Here is a 21,756-nt window from a genome sequence, read left to right as displayed (position 1 = left end):
TAAACATCAGGCTACTGCCACCCCTCCTCTTCCTCTCTCTCTCTCTCTCTCTCTCTCTCTCTCTCTCTCTCTCTCTCACACACACACACACACACACACACACACACACACACACATACACACACACTAATAAACAAACACACTGTTGGCTACCACTATGTAACTACTCCACTTCCTGTCAAACAGTTGATCAAGCACATTGTCTGAATGTTAAAATTAGTTTTTCATGTCAAAAACAGTTTTAACAACAGCATTGTTCCCTATTATAAAAAAGTGCATTATTAGCTAGCAGTCAGTCAGCCAGAAGATAGTAAAAAAGAAAGAAAGGTGAAGGTGGGGCCTTGTATGACAGGTGGGAGTTGGAATACTTATTTGTTGACCATAAAGGAAACCCCGTCTGTCTCGTTTCCAGGAGACTCTGTCCGTAATGAATAACATAAGACGTCATTATGAGACACAAAACACAGTGACAGATATGGGGATTTGAATAGACAACAGAGGCAACAGAAAGTGGCAGAGTTAGGCTTTAAGAAAGGCCTTGTACACCAGCAAATAATGTTTTCTAAAGAAAAAGCACAAAGTCAAGCAGCTGTAAAAGCCAGTTAGATCGTGGCTGAAGAAATGGCTGAATCAGGCCGACTATACACGGAGGGTGATTTTCTGAAGAAGTGCATGCTTAAAGTTAGCTATGTGTTGTGTCCTGATAAAAGAGAAGCATTTGCAAGTGTCAGTCTTAGCAGAAATACAGTGGCAGATCATGTGGATGAGCTAGCCATAGATCTACAAGGGCAGCTCACTGAAAAAGGAAAATCCTTTGTGGCTTTCTCACTTGCTGTGAAGGCAAAGTACGATTCAGTCAGGACTGGACAGTTTTATGCTTTTATCCCAGAAACTATGCCACTGCTCCGCCTACAGTTCACCCGTATGCTGTGCATGTTTGGTAGCACATACCCGTGTGAAAAGCTGCTCTCAGTTATGAAGATAAACATCTCACAGATCACGACTTATGGACTAGCATCTTCCTTCAATTCTCAGAGATGTAGCAGCTCAGGAGTTGACACCAAGTATTAATAAACTTGCATCAAAGAAAGGAAGCCAGATATCAAGTAGCAGCAAACAGATAACAAAGTAAGCCTTAAAACCTGATAAACACTTAAATAGTTTGGGCAGTTAATTTAAGTGTTATTCATGATTGAGTTATGTTTGCTTTTAGTTATTTGATACTTAAAGTCATATTACCTATTATATGAAGTTCATATTTGTATGAAGCAATGACAAGTTTGAGCAGCATTACATTTTTTTTTTCAACAAAAAATAAATATAAGGCATATCTGGCCCACGGATTGGTCTATTTTTTAAAAAATATGGCCCCTAAGTTGATTGAGTTTGACACCCCTGATCTAACGTGTCAGTTAAAGTGGGACAGTAGCTTCCAGGTAAAGTGAGACACTTTTTAAAGCCAATATTATGTATTATGATTATTGATTATCATACTATACTGAGCTAGCATGTCATGAACCATGTCATAAAACAGTTACAAATTCGTATTATGTTTTATGTATTCTGGTTAACATTATTAAGGTATTGTGTGGAATTCTGTGTCAGAGTGACATAGCCTAATTTGAAAAAAACTTTGATCACTTTTCCACTTTGCCAACCACATCCATTTGTATTTGGGACTCAGACACAGTCTCATAGTTTAAGTCTAGGCTTAAAACGTATTTGTTTACTCAAGCCTACCTCTGGATGGAGCTCTCATTTACTCCACTTCCAGATTGCTGGGACTATGGTTGCTTCTAAGGCCAAACAGACTTCATATTAAACCATAATGAACTTCATTTTACACTATCTGTTGTTACAGAGATGAGGATGGGTTCCCTTTTGAGTCTGGTTCCTCTCAAGGTTTCTTCCTCTTAACATCTTAGGAAGTTTTTCCTTGCCAACGTCACCACCGGCTTGCTCAATTGGGATAAATTTGCACATTTAAAATCTGTATACCGTGTTTATATGTTTCTGTAAAGCTGCTTTGAGACAATGTCCATTGTAAAAAGCGCTGTACAAATAAAACAGAATTTAATTGAATTGAACCTTTGACCAGCATCATTCAAAAACCGTGTTGTCAGGCCAAAAAGAGTGCCCATAACCAAGCCACCGTCATACATAATAACAAGCCCAGAAAACTTTACTCATGTTGAAAAATCAAAACAAGAATGAAAAAAAAAACAACAACAACATAATGACCACAAGCACATCAGATGAATGCAAAGGCTGCCACAGAAAATATGGTTCCTGTGATGATCCAAAAGCAGAAGATATCATTTTAGATGCTGCTGTGTTTTTCTGCAAGCAGTGTTTATGGAGATATGATTTTTCAAAGCATAGTCAACAAAATGGATTACTGTATGTTTTTGTTTAAAATGCCTATTGATTTTCACAATTAGGCAGTTTTTCAGTCAGAACTGAGTTACCCACCATGTAAAAATCATGTTTGTGTGTGTTTGTGTCTTTCGTAAAAATTAAATTGTAAAAAAAAAAAAAATTGAATTAACTTAAAATCCCTGTCACACTTTTGCTGATGATCTGTCCCACTTTATCCGAAAATATTATTTCAGTGAAAAGCAGTGCCTAAGAGTGTTCAAATGTCTATCATTATCACATTAAAGCTATATCAAATATTTGTTCAATAAATTTACATTTAGGCGGGTAATATCTTTACAAAAAAATCAAAGGCTAGCAGTATAAAGATTTTGACATTGTGCTATGGTGAATCTACCAAAAATTATCCCACTTTTGCATAGTTCACCCTACAGTGTTTTTTGTTGTTGTTGTTGTTGTTTTTGTTTTTTGTTTTTTAGAAATGCAATTGTGTGATTTGGCCACAAGAGCTCCATGTAGTCCACTTTAGTTTAGCCGTATAGAGTAAACTAAATCTGATGGTTTGATCAGGGTTCGGGGTTTGAGTCCCGCTGGGGCCATGTGTGTGTGGAGTTAGAATGTTCTCTCCGTGCTGCGGGGGTTTCCTCTGGGTACTCCGGTTTCCTCCCCCAGTCCAAACACATGCATGGTAGGCTGATTGGTGGGTCTAAAGTGTACGTAGTGTATGAATGGGTGTGTGAGTGTGTATGTGATTGTGCCCTGCAATGGACTGGCACCCTGTCCAGGGTGTACCCCGCCTTGTGCTCGATGATCCCTGGGATAGGCTCCAGGTTCCCCGTGACCCTGAAAAGGAGTAAGTGGTAGATGATGGATGGATGGATGGAAGCTTTTAGCTTTTATCTTTGTCTTAACACCACCCCCATCATAGAAAATGTGTCCATCACAGCAGGGGGAGCACATCCCTACATCTGAGAATGTTACTGTCAGATACTGTACTTTATGTTCATGTTTCTATCTATGATTAAATACTTCTATGTGTTAGTAGATAAGGTAAACATTGCTCATTAATTAATCCATTTGGTAAGTTAGTTAATTTTAGCTAAGTTTAGCAGCAGTGATGAGTTGTTTTGTAAGTGTGTATGTATGTTTTATAAGTGTATACATGCGAGTGTTTTATAAGTGTATATGTGTGAGTGTTTTATAAGTGTATATGCATGTATGGAGTTTCTCTCTCAGTCAACAGCTGAATCTTGGATCTCAGCTATTGGGTCTTCATATACACAAATGAAAATGTTCTTGATTTAAACGTAAAATCTGCTATTTTGGTATCAAATCTACTTTAATGAATGAAAAGTCAAACAACACACCATGGATGTTCATTTCTTTATTCACAGAAATGTTTACAGCATATTCTGATACCCAGCACACAGAGAGGGCATCTAAATAGTGTATCTTTTACGCCTGAACTTGACTTTATGTACAAAATGCTTCAAGTGGGGACCAGTATAAACATCTAGCATCAGCAAGAAAAGTGTCAGAGGTCATGACATCTCAGACACATTTGCATACTCAGTTTATTCAGGACATTCCAACACATGACCATTATTTTGTAACAGAAACCAGTCACTACCAGTTGATCAGAGGTATAGTATAAAATGCATCAGGCCACACTAAACTTTAGTGAAAAGGCCACACTAAAAATAGTAAAAAGAAATCATAAGAAGTAAAGAACCATTTAAAAAATATTTTCAAAATGAAATACAATTAAGCAAAGTTCATTGCTTCCCGATTTAACAAAATAACAGTACCATCAAGCAACGAAGCAACAATTCTTTTTCTCATGTGCTCAATTCTAAGTGAGCATCCTTGGTGGTGGTTCTCTTTTGTTTTTCAAATTTCCAAACAAGCCCACACCGTAGTAAATCAAGCATAAAGAATAGTGCTTCAAACGATGCCACAAAACCCCTAGGGGCTCGAAGACCTACTATTATTCGGTGACCTCTCCGCTCTCAGAGTGAAAAGGCCCAGCACTCAAACATCCCAGGAGATGAGGATGTAATGGACACTATTAGGGAAGAGTGGAAGAAGGGGGGACAGGGCAAGTGAACAGTGGTAGAGGGTTTCACTTCTTCACCATGGCCTCCACATAGAAGGGTCACCCCCTGGGAAGGCAGGGGGAAGGGCAGAAGGGGCTAAAGGTTGGGGGGAGGGTGATCGAGGTGGGGAGGGCCTCATGCCAGCCCCTTCTCTCTGCAAGAGGATTCCAGGAGAGCAGTGGGGGCTGCTGGGTGAGGGGGGGCTTACAGGAGATGGAGGGGTGTGTAGGTGGAGAGGACGGGGCTGAAAGGAGGGAAGAGCCAGCGGAGACTGTGTAGGCGAGGTGGGAAGAGGAAGAGGGCTGGTAGTGCCAGCACTGCCTGTGGTTCCACTCTCTCCACTGATTTGGGGCAGAGCCTTCAACAGGTGGTTCAGAAGACGAGCGCCCAGTGATTTGTCCATGCCAGGGCAGTTGAGGAGTAAATTATGCACCTCGTGCATACACTGTATATAACCACTACTGTATCGTTGACGAGATTCAAAAGTCACACTAGGTCCCTGACTGGCTGCTGTAAAAAAAAAAAAAAAATTAAAATGCAGAAAAATTATTTAATCACACATTTTGAATTATGACCTTTGCACATGATAATAAGTATGGGTCTTTTTTAACATTTCATTATTGTCTAGATATACAACAGGTGTAAATCCAACATGAGTAGTTTACGAATGGCATTACTAATTTTCCATTTCATTACACAATTTTCATAACACAACTTCTGACACAGACGTCAACAGAGCATTTAATATTCACCTGGTCCAAGGCCCCGCTGCAGGCCCTCCATGTGTTGCACAGTTATCTCCAGAACATCCGCTTTCTCCAGCTTTGATTGCTTAACAAAAGTACACAATATTAAAATCCAACGTTTTGCAATCATGAATAGCTGTGAATCCTTATTTGAGTTTCATCAGTAAAAGCCAATTTATAGTGTAACAGGTGGTGTATATGTGCACATGTGCATGCTGGTTTGTTTATTTAAGTAAACTCACATCCAAATTGTAAGCATCCACCATAATACCCTTGAGCTGCTCCAGGCTTGAATTGATGCGTTCTCTACGTCTCTTCTCTATCAGAGGCTTTCGAAGCTAAAATATGTGTTTACACTGGTGATTACTATAAAGCAAAGCGTGTTAAAAGTGTCATCTCAAATGAGAGCTGTGGCATGCAGGCACTACTATCAGCTATCCATTAAAAACAATTCTACCCCGAGTGTAATTAATAACCTGTAATCACCACGTGGTGTCAATATATTAAAACACTACAACAACTCCTCCACCCAAGTCATCATATGAGGTAAGATTACTTTACCTTACGCTCCTCTTTGGCGTTGAAGCTCTTTTCTGGTCCATTGCCGAGATTTGAAGCAGTCATAGCTCTGCTTAATTTCTCACGCAAACTAAAATGAACTCTGAGACTCTCTGTGAGTTTCTCGTGTCGCTAACTTCCTCCTAAGTGGAGGCGAATGGTGCCTGCTTGGCTGGGAAAATTAGGCTTGCACCTCGCTTTAAACGTGTAGCTGTCGAAACCTCCCCTCCAAACCACCACCCTTAGCCATTAACATGACAATGCATGGGTGCTTTTAGCAGCACACTTTCCCACAGTCTCGGGGGAAGGCCATGAAGAGCTTGATGTCGCTGCATTGAGCTAATAATGGAAACTTTGAGAATAACGAAACTTGTTTCACAGAAAAGCAAGAAAAAGTCGGTCAGGTCAGATACAGGGCACCAGAACAGAGAGCATTTTTTTGTGAGAAAGTGAGAAAATGAAACTACCCAGAATGTGTACAGTAAACGGTGCCAACGTGTATTATGTATCGACCACCGACCAGAGTATGATATACCGCAGGATGAATTACAATGTTATTTTATTTGGGTGGACTTCCTGTTAATGATTTGACGTCTGAAAAACCACGAGTTACCCGAGGGACTGTATCTTTAGCAGGATTAAAACAACACTGGACATGAGGACAGGAAGGAGGGAACTGCTTGGAGGAGGGTATCATGCTAATCGATATAAAGAAAGCTCATTTTCCCATGGGATGAAAAACCAAGGGAAATTCTTGATCATTATCTCCACGTTTAGCCGACCCCATTCCCTGTTATTGTTCCCTCCTTTATCTGTGGGACGGACACACTCTGGTGAAGCGAGTCTCTCTCTCTCTCTCTCTCTCTCTCTCTCTCTCTCTCTCTCTCTCTCTCTCTGCTGTTGTTCTTGTAATGAGCCACAGTCAGAAGAATAGACAAGGTGCCAAAACTATAATGGCGAGCATAGGCATTTAAATTCGAGTTAGTGTTCCTTTCTCACTTGGTTTTAAAAATCAGTTTACTTGTCCCTCTCACTCCTCCAGCACATGAGTTAAACTAACTAACAAACAAAATAAACAACTACAGATAATTAAACAAAACAAAACAAAACAAAAAAACCTAGAAGAACTAAATGAAAACTAACAAAAATAATGAACTGACAACTAGGTAAACATTTAAAGGAAATTAAACTGTTTTCATTTCACTGCAAGTTATATACTGTATGTAATTGTGTGACAAAGAAAATCTTGAAACTAACAAACTAAAGGAATTAAAGAAAAATCAATTAAACAAACAGCTCATAACTAAATAAACATCTAAAGGGATTTCAACTAACAACCGAAAGGAACTAAAATAGCAAAATGAAGACCCAACAACCCAATTAAGAACTAAGGCAAATTCAACAAAAATAAATAATAAAACTAGGTTAATTACTTTTAAATACTTTTTTTTTATTTAGCCGAACAAAAGAGGTTACCCATTATAATATAGTCATTTGCAGTTTTTCTTTGCTAAAAAAAAGCAAGTATATAGTGCAGCATACACACACCTTTCTATCAACTACATATTTAGCAAACATATACAGTATACTGCATATATATATAAATAAATGACTTTTTTATTAAATTATAGTTTTATACACTCAGTAAAAAAAAAAAGCTTTAATCTAGCACAAAGTTGTATGTAGAACGCCACAAGAATGTATGCTCCTTTAACAAAAGCTTCCTAAAAACCCTTTAGAAAGATAAAAGAAAGTTAACATTTTCTGGATGATACAAAGATCACCAGAACAGTGGGACTAAAATATCCATTTGGCAATTAGTAACCTTTTTTGAGCAACATATTAGAAAGCAAATGAAATCTCATGGCATAATCTTGCATGCAAGACATTTACAAAGTGGTTTGCAGACAAAGTTCAGCATATAACTTTTCACACCTTTGTTGCTGAAGTGACACTTTTCAAGACCATAATGTTCCAGAGATGTCTGCTCTAATATGCTAGAAAGATAAAAGAATTTCTCACATTAAGAAAAACCATTGTGAAACATTCACACTTTTTCCCTACAAGACTGTTTTAAAATGTTGCGTGTTTTAAACACTTGTTTTAAAATGTTGTGTTCACTGAACACACTATAATATCACCATACAGGCAACATACTTATGTGCAGAGTGCAAGGTCACCATTAATAATAACAAGAACACATTTACATTTACTCCTAACTTCTAACACATTTTCTGAGCAGTCAAATATAGGTTTGTCTGATGTACATTTGTTTTTCCAGAACAGCAAATTACGCTAGATTTTAAATGACATTAGACATTTTGCAAAGCTTTTCTTACTTAAAAACAAAGAGCCTTTAAGTCTTACTCTAACCTTCAGTTTAATATCTTAAACCACAATCTTATCTTAAGGCAGAACATTTCCTCTCATGGGCAAATGCAAATTTCAGACATCTTAACTGCTACTTAGATTGAATTTATTCTATGTCTTACAGAACAACATCAGTATTTTTATTTATTTATTTATTTATTTTACAATACTGGTGTTTGTAGGGCTCTTTGGAGGACTCTTAATAATTTATTTGACTCTATAGAATTGTTGTATACACAACAATGTTGTATTAACAGTACAAATGGAATTTAGTTAACTGAAAGGAAAGAATAATACAGGAATAAGTGGTTTGTAGTTAATGGAAATAAAGATAAATGTTTTTTCACAGAACTGATATGTTGACAATACACACCCCTGTGTTAGGTATACATTTTTGTGTTACATAGAGGTCCTGTAAAGAACCTGCATTACAGGGTTTTAATGATAAAATGGAAATGCTCTGTATATATCAGGCAATTATTAAAGTTATTTATACACTGTGTCACAGAAGGTTTTTGTCAATGTAATATCAGTTTTTGGCTGAGAGGATGGTGTGGGTGTCAGGAAACAGAGCACAAGTGCACCTACTCAGTGGTTTTATTCAACATAGAAACAAGACAGACAGATAATACAAAAGTGATGTAAAAAAAAACAGGCAAGGGTTAGGCAATGAGCAAACAACATGAACTGGGCTAGGCAAAATCACAAAATGAGAAAAATACAACTAGATCAAAAACCAGGGACACACACGGTAATCAAACGTGTTGGTATCGACTGGTACAAAATGACAGTGTATACTTCACATGCTTATGTGAACTGAAAGTCCTTCAGTTCAAAGAGTTTCGGTGTTGTAGTCCTCAGCAGTCTTGTTTACAGCAGTCTTGTTTACAGCAGTCTTGTTTCTCAGACGTGTAGTTAGATGCCATTTCCGGCATCAACATGACAGTGGAAACGAAGATTTTACATGTAGATCTGCATGTTGACAGGCCCAACATTTTGAGCTGAGTAGATCATCTATGAGGTTCTTACTCAAGAGCCCAACAGTGGCAGTTTAGTGGTGCCTGGATTTGAACTCACAACCTTCCCATCAATAGCACAGGGCCATAGATAGATCATTTTATAGCATAGATACCTTCCCTGATACCCACATTATAACCTGTATCACATGATAAACAAACACTAGAAACACTTGTACCCTAGAACTGGCCAGCCTGGAAGAACTGGTTATTCTTTACCACCCCCCAAACCGGACCATTTTCATTACAAGCCCATGGAACCTTAAGTAAGACAGTCTCTGAGTTGATATTGCTATAACATGGCAATTAATTATTTTTTACCCTCCAACACTCTCCAGTATTTCAATTGTGGTTTATTATCAAGACTGGTTCCAAAACATGTTCTGTGAATGTCGGGTTAACCTAACATAATGAATAGGCTGCAAATTTATTTCTTAAAAGTGAAAAATAACAATAAAACAAGCAAAAAAAGAAAACAATTATATTTTTCACAAACATCAATTTTTTTGATGATTTATACAGAATATCATCAGTATATCATGGATATCATCATAATATGTTCACTATTATTAATAAGGGCAATAACAAAAATACTAAATCCAATACTGCTTAATTCTATATGTGGAAATAGAACACTATATACAATTAAATAAAAATAAATTCTGTTTGCAATCCCTGCCACACCCAGTTATACCAGTTTAACCATAGAAACAGAATCAACTAAATGTGAATACTCAGACAGTATAAATTTAATGGAGGGATTATTATTATTATAATTTAAAAAAGACACAAAACAACACCAATCATTGCACCTACTCTAATAAAAACTAAGAGGTATATGTCACAAAAGAAAATGAAGGTGTGCAATGAATTGTTGAACAGATAATAATTAAATAATTCTTGAATTAAAAATAATTCTTGAATTAAATAATTCTTGATAATAATTAAATAATTTTGAACATTATTACAACATTATTACATCCATGTTTTGTACAGTTCAGTTACATGTCATGCCTTTGTAAATGACACTTGTAATATGTGCTTTATTTAGCTGTTTTTCAGTTCTGTATATGAATAAATCCAGCCCCATAGGATATTCTCAACTCTGTTTTGTAATGACTTTCTCATCTCCCATATGGTGTAGTTAGTAAAATCCTTTTGAGAAGTCAGCAATATGTCACCATAATGTTTATTTTTTGATGCAGATGTCTGTCAATTGTAATTTCCACTACTTCCAGCCAAAAAGACTATTTTTGACTTTAAGTACTGACAAGTGCTTTGGAGCGGGTGTTTCCATCAGAGCTCATGTTGTTCATTGGCAACATTCTCCGAACAGCATCTATTTCAACATTTTTACGGAAAGTCTCTGTAGTAAAATAGTAAGCCAGTGGGTCCAGAATGGCATTCAGACAAGTTACCATCAAAGTATAGTAGTAGGCAGACATCACTGAGCATGGTATCCTTTCAGTATCGTGTCTGTAGGAGTAAATCACCACCAGCATGGCATGATATGGCAGAAAGCAGCACAGAAATATGGCCAGGTTAATGCTTACCATCCTCTGGATCTTGCAGCTGTCAATCAAGCCAGACATCTGGACTGCAGTGCTTTTCCTGACAGCACGTACTAACCCCCATGAACAGATAACCATGATGATCAGTGGCATCCCAAATCCTACTGTCAGTGAGGAGGCAATGGCATTGATGTTTATGGCATATGCTGGAAAGCTTCTAAAACACTTGGTGTGGTTTTCCTCCTTTTTCTTAGTCAGGTACATGGGCAGACTGGCTCCTGTTGTTAGCATCCAAATCCCCAGACAGACTAGTGGTGCCTTTTTGCGGCCTTCACGCACTCGGGATGACATAGGGAAGCAAACAGCCAGGCAACGGTCAAGGCTAACACAGGTAAGGAGAAAGATGCTTCCATACATGTTGGCTAACAGCACAAGACCAGCAAGTTCACAGATCTTTTGTGATAGGCCTTGAAATCCCAAGTGATAATAGATCCGTAATGGTAGAGTACAAACCAGAAGGAGATCTGCTATAGCAAGGTTGGTCATGTATACAATGGTGTGTGAGCGTGACTTGGTGTAGCAGAAAAAAACTACAATTGCCATAAAGTTGAGCGTGATCCCAGTTATACAGACCACACTATATACAGCAACAAAAACATAGTTTGTCTGATTCTGATACCATTCAGCTGTGCCCTCCTCACATGTTAAGTTAGACGACATAGTTCCTCTTTTGGTTGGTGCTTGAAAAACAGATACATGAACATTAACATAAGATGTTAGCAATAAGTTCAAGTCATTTTGCAATATTTTTAGTCATGTAGAAATGCACTTCTCCATATCATAGAAAGATAAGGTCCTGAACTGAACACCTCAAATATTACAGAACTGCCTATGTACTTGTGTGTAAATAAACAGAAGGTGGTAATTTAATGGCTGATTCTTCTATAGCCAACAATGCCTTTTTCAGTTGATACATGTGTTGTTTGATATAGTGTGATGACATTACACAAATGTTGCATGTTGGTAAAATGGCATGTTAATCTAAGGGTAAAACAGCTAATTGTATGTGATGTAAAAGGCTGTCTTTGTCATACAATATTTGCAGTGATCACTTAGAGTGATTTATATATTTCTATATTTGTGATTATTTCATTGTTAAGCTTTATTTTTGGTTTTGATTTGACAAATAATATCACACGTAGACAAGATTACACCATCAGTATAAAACAGCTGAATTGCAGAGTTTGAAAGGGCATGAATGATCACAGATTATGGCAGAAATGGAACCATGACAAATAACATCACACCATGATTTAAACAAAGAACTATGCCACTCTAAGTGCATCCCACAAAATAGCCGTTATGATGTCAATTTCCTTCCTTTTTAACCGCTTCACATACAATGATTACTATGAACATAAATTCTATTGAACCACTGTTTTATATTATTTTATAATTATATGTTACTATAAAGAATTAATGTTTGGGAGCATATTTATGTTCTGAAGAGGGTTTCCTGTATTTTATTCATTATATTCCACAAACCTGCTTTGTCATTTTTATATAAAACCTGAAATTCACTTTGGATTTTTTAGTCTGTCTTTGTTACTCATACACTCTTCAGTGTTCACCCTTATGCAGTTGACTGACTGGAAATAGTCATTGTTACAGTAACTGTAAATAAGTAATACAGTAGAACAAGTGGCGATCCCCACTTACACTGTGGTTTCTAACAAGCACATTTTGAGTGTTGCAATGCTGCGATGTTTCCAACTAATGCTGCGACATCTTTCAGCACATAATATAAACTGATTTCTGTTTAAATTTAGAATAATAGTTGCAGCAAAATTTTTATACATAGCATGATAGCATGAAGTTATCCTTGAGTTTGTTGGCTCTCTTTAAAGCTTTTCACACTAAAGCTGAAAACCTGATCTGTTATATACTTGTATACCTAGAAACTATAAACACAAAATACTTTCTCTTCCATTTACTTCAAATGTAATTATACATCACAGGAAAATACTCATTCATACAACTCACACAGTAAACTAGTTTTTAAAAGTTTTAGTTTTTTTTTAAAGAATCATTCAACTGTAAAAATAAAAAAGTATATTGCAATTAAGTGGAAATGAGTCATGACCTTGAACCACATAGTTCAACATCACACTTACCTGTAAAACATTTAGGAGTGAAGAGAATCTGTTGTTTCAGTCTAAATCCTGCAGTAAGGCTGAACCGTTTATATGTTCTTCTCTATTATGTTTATATGCATTTCTCTTAGTGTGCAGGAGGTAAAGTATTTCATGTTAAATGTGACTTCTCAGGAAGTGCCATTTCAGTGCTCTAAACCGCCCCCCCCCCCAAGACTTTTAACAAAGCTTCCGTTTCTAAAGGCCAGATGTATGAACACAGCCTCATTTACAGCCCAAATAAATTCTCAATCCAGACACAAGCCCTTCCTGCAACGATTTATGTGACTTGAAATAAAAATATGGGTATTATAATTCAGATCAGCTTGACTGTGCCGACATTAGGCCCTAAAGATTACTAAATGTGAAACTGTCATGGGTATGATGCTCACACAGCATTAGATAGCGTGAAACAACATAAATGAACCACAGTCATATACAGAAGGCGAATCCATATCTATGCTCTTCAGCTTAAAGATCAAATTTCCTTTTGTCAGATTTGCCAGATCCTTTTGCACCACATAGTGATAAAGCTGAAGACCAAATACACATGACAACATAAAATTACAAAATTCAAGCAACAAATATACTGAAAAATAAGTCTATGGACATAATAATTTGAGAAATAATAAATTGTGATGCAGGACTGGCACAGCTTTAGAGAAGTGGCAGACAAGAAGTCGAGTTGTGTTAGTAGCTTCAGTGTCAATATCATTGGGGCTGGAATTGATTTGATTTAGTTGATGGAATTATTCATTAATAATGAATTGTCATGTTATAAATTACTATGTAATTAACTATGCTTGTGTTACTCTCTGAGGAGAGGTGTGAATATGTTTTAGAATAGCTTGGTGACTTGCGACTGACTCGACTCAGACCAGGATAAAGTGGTTACTGAGGAATGAACGAATGAATTTTTCATTACAGTGTGTTGTGCTAATAAATGTGCCAATAAGTTCTGAATATGACTGTAACCTACAGAAAACACACTATAATAAAGTTGGGCAAAAATCAGACTGTACAGGAGTTTTTGTGTCATTTTTGCAGTCAAAAATGCTTGATTTTGTTGTGGGGTTTTTTCACAATTTGTGATGTAACTTTTTTTTTGCTGAAAACTAAATTGCAATTGCATGAAATTGATTTGCAGTCTTTCACAGTGATGTTTGTTGGTAAATGAGACCTTTTCTAGTTGTACTCATGTACTACACACTTGAATCGAAAAGGCTTAGTTAAGTGAATTAAGAAATATCATTTTTAACTTGAATAAATAACTACTCAGCAGCTTATTTGCTAAATGTTAACTGAGAGCCTGAAGTCGAGACAAAGTTTAAAATAAAGTCTAGTTTAAAATAAAACCTGTTCTTCACACAAACCAAACATAAATGTGGGAAAAGATTCAGGCCGGAAGTCTCACGCCAACCCAGGCCAAACCATACACGCACAACAAGGTTTGACACCACTTACAGCTATGTACACTCACTGATCAATCTGCACATGCATTCAAATATCAAATCAGCAGCTCAATGAATAAAATCATGTAGGCACCGGTCAAGAGCTTAAGTTAACTTTAAGATCAAACATCTGCATGGGGAAATAAGTTATCTAAGTGACTTTGACCACAGAATGGATGTGGTTTAAAAATCTCTCACAAATAAACATTTTAGAGATTACACAGAATGGTTTGAAAATAATCAGAAAATGCCCAATCATCTGTAAGTGGAAAAGTCTTGTTAAAAAGAGAGGTCAAAGGAGAATAGACAGACTAGCATCTCAGGTTCAAGAGAAAAGGAAGGCTACAGGGACACAAATAACCACTCTTTGCAACAGCTATGCACAGAAAAGCATCTTTGTATGCACAGTTTTACTCTGTCTTAGAATGGGGTTGTTAATAATTTGGTTGGTGAGTGTATGTCAAAAGAAAAGCACAAGTCAGATTACATTTAGCAATAATAAAACAAAATATTGTGAAAGTAATACCTTTGTTCCTTTTAGGTCTGGTTCTAATAGGAGCTACTATTCTATACCATTTCATTAATCTCAGTTCCTAACATCAACAGTCTAACCTATACCATCATTACTGCAGTTTACAGAGTGTACCTGTGATCACTGTTCTTGACTGTTCGGTTGTACAGTTTAATAATGTCAATTACACAGCCAGTTGAGGGTTTGTTGGCTAGATAGTACGGGTGTAACGCAGTGTCATTATCTGTATATGTTGAGTTCGCAAAGAATTCATGTAGATTTTGATATTCATATTTAAACAGGAAGTGGGTGTGACCTACATCATGAAGCCTACCACAATCATATAGCATACTACTACGCACTGAAAAACAACAAATAGCATTTTGTAGAACATAAATTCAACTCCTGAATCAGACATCCTGTGGAACTTTCTGACAAGCTTTCTATCTTCTATCTAATGTGACCGAGTAAGCAAGTTAACTATGTTTCTTGATTTGAAAAGTACATTGTTGCTTTGAAAAAATAGTTACCTTTCTATTTTCTATCAAATGTGACTGAGTAAGCAAACTAACTATGTTTGAAAGTAATATTGTCTTTCCCAAATCAAGAAACTGTTATTTATAGCCATCTGATAATATTTTACTAGATTTATCTCAGTTTTCGGGTTTGTTACATTCCAGAAAGATCAGAAAAGTTCACTGTGCATGCTATCAGAATCTACTATACAGCTGGGATGCCATGCTTCTGTGAGTCAAAATGGAGTCCTTTAAGCAGCATTTCATTATAATGACCATATAATTTTCCAAGAAATTTTCTTTTAATAGCAATGGAGAACAATCATTAAAGAAAAACATGCAAATGAATGTACAAGGACAGTGTGTTGTATCTTGGGCTCAAAATCTAAAAACATATTACTTTTGTTTGTACAGAAATATGGCAGAAATATTATTTTATTCTGGAGGCACTGTTTTGGTCAGACTACTGTGATGTGTAGTGCATCTCCTATTAGTATCCATGTTACCAAATTTGGTATTTGTCTAGCAAGCAGGGTTGCCAGGTTCTACATATACTGATTGTAATTCCAGTACTGTAAATCAGTGTGTGGTTTTAGTTGGGATTGGGAGTTTCAATAAACCTGGCAACACCATCGAATTGGTCTACCACTGACCCTTGGTCATTAAAAACTATCATTAAAATAAAATCAGAAGCTCTGATTTTAAGGGGGTTTTAACTGTGGCATTGCACAATAAAGTGGATAATAAAAGTGTTTTTTAAATTTATTTATTTCTACAACTTTCCAATGAATGTCTAAGATTAGACTTGATCTGCGCCCCAGACCCAACTATACATTACTGTAGGACAGAGTTCCTGTCCTCAGTCTCCTGATTCCCTGAACACCCTGAATGGTGCTCCATGTCCAGGAATGATGACATCAGCAGTCCTTAAAGCAGTCCGCCGACTCATGTCCTGCAACTCTGGGTTCTCGCTAAGCTCTCTCCATGAGTCTTCATCAGCACAACACTCAAACAGGTCCCCAGCCACGAGAACTTCTCCCACAACTGTTCCCTTTACAAGAACACTGACATCACGTCCTGTATGGCCAGGCGTAGGTATAATGGACACCTGATGGATAACAAAGATTTCTGCCTCAGCTCCATGATAAACAAACATGACAGTGAAAGTGTATGATTGAAACATGCCTTGTTTAAATGCTTGTGGCATAAATGGAAAACCATTTCAAGACAGTTTTGATTTGAAAACTAAGCAAGTATTCTGCCTTAAAACACTTTTGCTAAGTACCACTACCATATACTTTCCCTTCTGAAACTATTGGGAATGCAAGGCCAATTTGTTTGTTTTTGCTGTAGGCTGAAGACATTTGGGTTTGAGATCAAATGATAAATATGAATATTTTATTTCCTGGTATTTACATGTCGATGTGTTAACCAACATAGAACACAGCACATTTTGAATCAGACTACCTAATTTGTAAGTGAGCAAAAATATTGAAATGTGATTAACAGGTGTTTCCTTTTACCCAGGTGTTTCCTGTTAGATTGATTGTTTAAACAATAAATAACTCTGAAAATCTACTCTTGGTTTCAGCCTTTAGTTTCACCTGTGAAGACTGCATTTGTTGTTAAAAAGGATAAGCCAACATGAAGATCAGAGAGTTTAATAGAAGAAGATCAATACAACAATTTGGAATGTCCTGAAAAAGAAAGAAACCACTAGTGTACTGAGCAACAGACACCGTATAGGTCAGCCAAGGAAAACAACAACAGCTAAAGACAGAAACATTGTGAGAGCTGTGAAGAAAAAAGTTCTGGAACCCAGATTAACCTTTACCAAAGTGATGGTAAGGCCAAAGTGTGGAGAAAGAAAGGATCTGCTCCTGAACCAAAACATAGAAGCTCATCTGTGAAACATGGTGGAGGCAGTGTCATGTCTTGGGCTTGCATAGCTGCTTCTGGAACAGGATCAGTAATCTTTATTGATGATGTAACTCATGATGGTAGCAGCAGAATGAATTCAAAATTTTACAGGAACCTTTTGTCTACGAGTTTACAGAGAAATTCATTCAAATGAATCAGGAGGAACTTCATCATGCAGCAAGACAATGATCCAAAACACACTGCCAACTCAACAAAGCACTGACCAAGTGAATCACCAGAGATTAACCCAATTGGGCATACATTTCATCTCCTGAAGAGGAGACGGAAGGAACCCCCAACCCCCCACAGACCCCACCCCCACTGGAAAAAATCAGGAAATTCATCACAAAAGAATAAATCAACAATTTGGTGGTGTCAACAAGTCACAGGCTTGATACAGATACTGCAAGCAAGGGATATGCAACCAAATATTAAGTGTTATTTACTTTAATTTACTTCAAGACTTATCTGTTCCTATATTTTTGCTCACCTAAAAATTGGGTGGTCTGTACAAAAGGTTCTATGTTTTATGTTGTTTAACAAATCTAGATGTAAATACCAGGGAATAAAAGCTGAAATGCTAAACTCTCATCTCATATTCATCTTTTGATCTCAAACCCAAATGTCTTTGGTGTATAGCATAAACAAAAGGAATTGGCCTTGCTGTTCCAATAGTTTCAGAAAGGACTGCAAATATCAGTCATCAACGGACATCCTACCAAACCTACAGTGTTGTGCAGCTTCTGCTCAACCAGCACCTACACTTTAGGGGTGATGCACACACACTTCGCTTTTTACAGATTTAGTGGTGTGTTCATAACCAAATTAATCCCAGTTCACACTTTTTTCAATGCACCTTTTCATTTTCTCATGCTGTTTTTGAGACCTTGTCAGTAGTCCTACAAAAGTTTAATTTTCCCTTTCCTTTACTGGCACATACCTAATTTTGCCACTACTGGGAACATTTACTTTTCTAGTTGAGGGAACAAACACACTCAACTCCAATATTTACCAATTCTTTGGGTGAGAGTCAAGTGAAAAAAACTTATTAAAAAAAACTTATTAGAAATGAACAAAAACCACACTCTCAAGGGTACTTTTTTAATGGAAGTAGGCTATAAACAAGACGAACGCGTTTCAGCATTAAGCCATCCTTGGTGACATTTACTTATCACCATCAAAAGAGGAAATGATATGTTTCAAAATATATAACGTGTTTATCTGATTACATCGTTTTGTTTGATATCAATATTTGGCACACACCCTTCCTTTTTACAGATTTAACAGTGTGTTGATGAAAAAACTAATCCCAATTCTCACTTTTAGATTTTTCAATTAACCTTTTAATTTTCCCAGAACAATACAAACCACAGAAAATTGGTCAATGAAATTATAAATGTGTTCTTCAGTCTTTAAGTAAAACTCCACCCTGAAACACGTGTACTGAAATATTTGCAATACGCTTAGCGGTCCTCCTGCTAATTTGTTAACTCATGTTGTGTTTTCAGAAGTCAGTGATTGTGTCATGCTGACGTCACACGGAGACAGACTTACTAGCACAGATACACTGACGTTTAATCACTGATATAGGTCATGAGAATCATGAATGATAACAGTCATGTTTTGTAATATAAATATTATAAATATATATTTAAAAAGCAAGTATAAATTGCATTAATAATAATAATAATAATAATAATGTGTGTTTGTGTGTCTGGTCTGGCCTTACATATGGGTCGATGGGGTAGGGTGACCCCTCCGCAAGCATATTCGGCAGGTATCTATCCCCCTGGTTTAGGTCACACCCCACGACCACTGTTGCTCTGGGGAACAGGTTTAAATTGCCCACGTGGTCCGAGTGTCCATGTGTACCGACCACCAAACTCACATCGGCAGGTGACAATCCTTTTTCTTTTAGTTTAGAGAGTAGGAAGTCTCTGTCCCATGGCCCTCCCGTGTCCACCAGTATAGTTGTCGGTCCGGTCAGTAAGGTAATGGTGCCGTCTGCCCGAAAAGAGCCATCAGTCTGGTTCAGGCAGTAGCCATGTTTCAGCACGGACACACAGTAAGGTTCACCCACAATAACCTCATTAACCTCGGAACACTCGCTCTTCCTAATCCTACACTCCGCAGCCATCCCCGTGTCAAGTTATACTGTCTAATGTAAATAATTCATATGATAATGGATACAAACTAACTAGCACGTTTTTCCATTACTTGTACGGAAACATGTTTGTGACAAAATAGTGTTTACGTTGCGTTATTGCACTGTAGAGAAATGGCGCCATCTGCTGTCATGGTCCATGAGGCAAGCGCTGTTGTTCTGTTGTCTGTTTAGTGTGGGGTCCTGCACAGCGGACACTTAACATAAACATAATGTTTAAAAACACACTTTTGAATTAAAGTCTTGGTCTGTCCTGTTTTTTGTTTTTTGTTTTCAGTCTTTCTGAATAAGTATGAGCCTCAAAAGACTTTTCTCAAATCAGGTCAACATTAGAGATTTCTGCCATTCCGTGCCCAGAAAAGTGGTTAATCGTCTAGCTGAAGAAGGAACTTTGTACTTTATTACTTTATTAAAATACAATGTAGTTGAATCTCCTATAGAACCCAAGAGAAGCATGGCATCTCTAAGTGTCTATCAGCTGTGTTGGGGGCTTCAAAGGAGATTTTCACACAGGCTGTGCTGTTCTCCAACAACAGTGTGCATTAAATGAAGGAAAGGTGATATTTCAGTGAGATATTTGGTCATTTGATTGGCTAAAATGATGAATTCCACATGTTTATACGGTTTAATAAAAACACTATATTAATATTGGGTAGCCCTTTGCTCTCAAAATAGCTTAAATTCCTCATGGCATTGATTCCAGGAGGTCCATGTTGACATGATTGCATCACACAATTCCTGCAGATTTTACAGGTGCACTTTCAAGCTGTGAATCTCCCGTTCTACCACATCCCAAAGGTCTTCTATTGGATTCAGATCCGGTGACTGGGAAAGCCACTGAAGAACAATGAACTCATTGTCATGTTCATGAAACAAGTTTGAGACGACTTTTGCTTTGAGACATGGTGCATTATCATACTGGAAGTAACCATTAGAAGATGGGTCAATTGTGGCCATGAAGGGATGCACATAGTCAGTAATTATACTCAAATAGGTTGTAGCATTCAAGCAATGATTGATTGGTATTAATGGGCCCAGAGCGTGCCAACAAAACATTTCCCACATTATTACACCATCTCCACCAGCCTGGACTGTTGACACAAGGCCAATTCTGACCCTACCATCTGTGTGCCTAAGCAGAAATTGAGATTCATCAGACCAGGCTACAATTTTCCAGTCTTTACCTGTCCCGTTTTGGTGAGCCTGTGCCTACTGTAACCATACTTTGCTCTGCAACAAACATGACATCTCTAGATTGTGATTTTGGGGTCTTGTGATTTCAGTGGGTTTCTATAGAGTTTACTATTTTTGTTTACTAGTTTACTTTTTTGTTTGTTTTGGTTTCATGCACACAAGTGGAAAAAAGACTGGAGCATAAATCAAGAGCATCGTGGAATTAATGCTTCACTTAAGTGTCTGTGATGCAACCAGTGTGAACTGAAATCCTTTTTAAATGAAATTGAATGTGGTTTTGACACATTGTATGCTGCTACATGCAAAGTATGACGCTACATGCATTGCTTAATGTGATGCGTTTAGGGTGAATTGGCCTAAAGAAATTGGTTTTAAGTAATATGTATCAGTTACATTTTGTGAAATGATATAGGCATCTTTTAGCTAAATATTCCTCTCTCGGACAAAATCCAAACAAACACAAGGACAATTAGACCTTTATAGCAGTTGTATAGTCATGCTGTTTTTGAGACCTTTAGGCTAGTGTCAGTTGTCCCATAAAATTGTGATTTTCCCTTTCCTTTGCTGGCACATTCCAAATTTTGCTGCTACTGGGAACATTTACTTTTCATCATTAAAAGAGGAAGAAGCAGGGCAGACTCTACGGCTGAAAAATTCATCACCAGGCTCTCAGGTAGCGCTTACCAAGAATATGTTTCAAGAACAGAAAATTCACTTAAATTAACATCTATCTACTTTTTAAATGTCTGGATCAGACTATAAATCATATGGCAACTTTGCTAGCTCAGTTGGCTGACATTTGAGCTTTGCATAGTCTATTAATCTGATAAAGCCATTTTGAAGTTGATCTTTTATTCCATTATAATTTATTATTAATTCAGACATTAAGAAAGACAAGGAAATTAAACCACGATTAAAACTCATTTTCCTCCCCCCTACACAATGATTCCCATTGAATGGCAAAGCCTTCCATCAAAACATACACAGGAAATTCCAGAATAATCTGTTGCACAGCTCTATAGAGAATCTCTATGGGTTTCTCCAGAGGGACAAACTATAGAACCCTCAGTGGTTTATGATTTAACCTTTTCCAAGAGGTACACATTTAGGAAAGGAAAGGCATGCCTTTTTTTTTT

General features: G+C 37.1%; 3 protein-coding genes across 5 annotated transcripts; all 3 read right to left on the bottom strand.

The window, feature by feature from the left end:
* Positions 1–4,002: 4,002 nt before the first annotated feature.
* her8a (hairy-related 8a) lies at positions 4,003–8,026 on the bottom strand. 3 transcript variants are annotated; one of them, XM_053629074.1, is made up of 4 exons: positions 5,780–8,026; positions 5,461–5,556; positions 5,225–5,303; positions 4,003–4,982 (listed from the first exon to the last, which is right to left on the bottom strand). In XM_053629074.1, the coding sequence occupies exons 1-4, from the start codon at positions 5,840–5,842 to the stop codon at positions 4,507–4,509; spliced, it is 714 nt and encodes a 237-aa protein (XP_053485049.1). In that variant the 5' UTR covers positions 5,843–8,026; the 3' UTR covers positions 4,003–4,506. The 3 variants fall into 3 exon arrangements, with proteins under 3 accessions (XP_053485049.1, XP_053485050.1, XP_053485051.1); XM_053629075.1 differs by having other exon boundaries at positions 4,003–4,979; XM_053629076.1 differs by lacking the exon at positions 5,461–5,556.
* Positions 8,027–8,471: 445 nt separating this feature from the next.
* Positions 8,472–13,538, bottom strand: LOC128610042 (lysophosphatidic acid receptor 4). Its single transcript, XM_053629067.1, has 2 exons — positions 12,848–13,538; positions 8,472–11,413 (listed from the first exon to the last, which is right to left on the bottom strand). Exon 2 carries the CDS (start codon positions 11,391–11,393, stop codon positions 10,422–10,424), a length of 972 nt encoding a protein of 323 aa, XP_053485042.1. The 5' UTR covers positions 11,394–11,413; positions 12,848–13,538; the 3' UTR covers positions 8,472–10,421.
* Positions 13,539–15,594: 2,056 nt separating this feature from the next.
* On the bottom strand, positions 15,595–19,776 carry mblac1 (metallo-beta-lactamase domain containing 1). The gene is made up of 2 exons (XM_053629077.1): positions 18,992–19,776; positions 15,595–16,450 (listed from the first exon to the last, which is right to left on the bottom strand). The coding sequence occupies exons 1-2, from the start codon at positions 19,397–19,399 to the stop codon at positions 16,202–16,204; spliced, it is 657 nt and encodes a 218-aa protein (XP_053485052.1). The 5' UTR covers positions 19,400–19,776; the 3' UTR covers positions 15,595–16,201.
* Positions 19,777–21,756: the final 1,980 nt, after the last annotated feature.

This window comes from Ictalurus furcatus, chromosome 7 (genome assembly GCF_023375685.1).
Source record: "Ictalurus furcatus strain D&B chromosome 7, Billie_1.0, whole genome shotgun sequence".
NCBI lineage: Eukaryota > Metazoa > Chordata > Actinopteri > Siluriformes > Ictaluridae > Ictalurus > Ictalurus furcatus.
The sequence above is the reverse complement of the archived record's forward strand: the minus strand, read 5'-3'. Positions and strand labels throughout refer to the sequence as shown.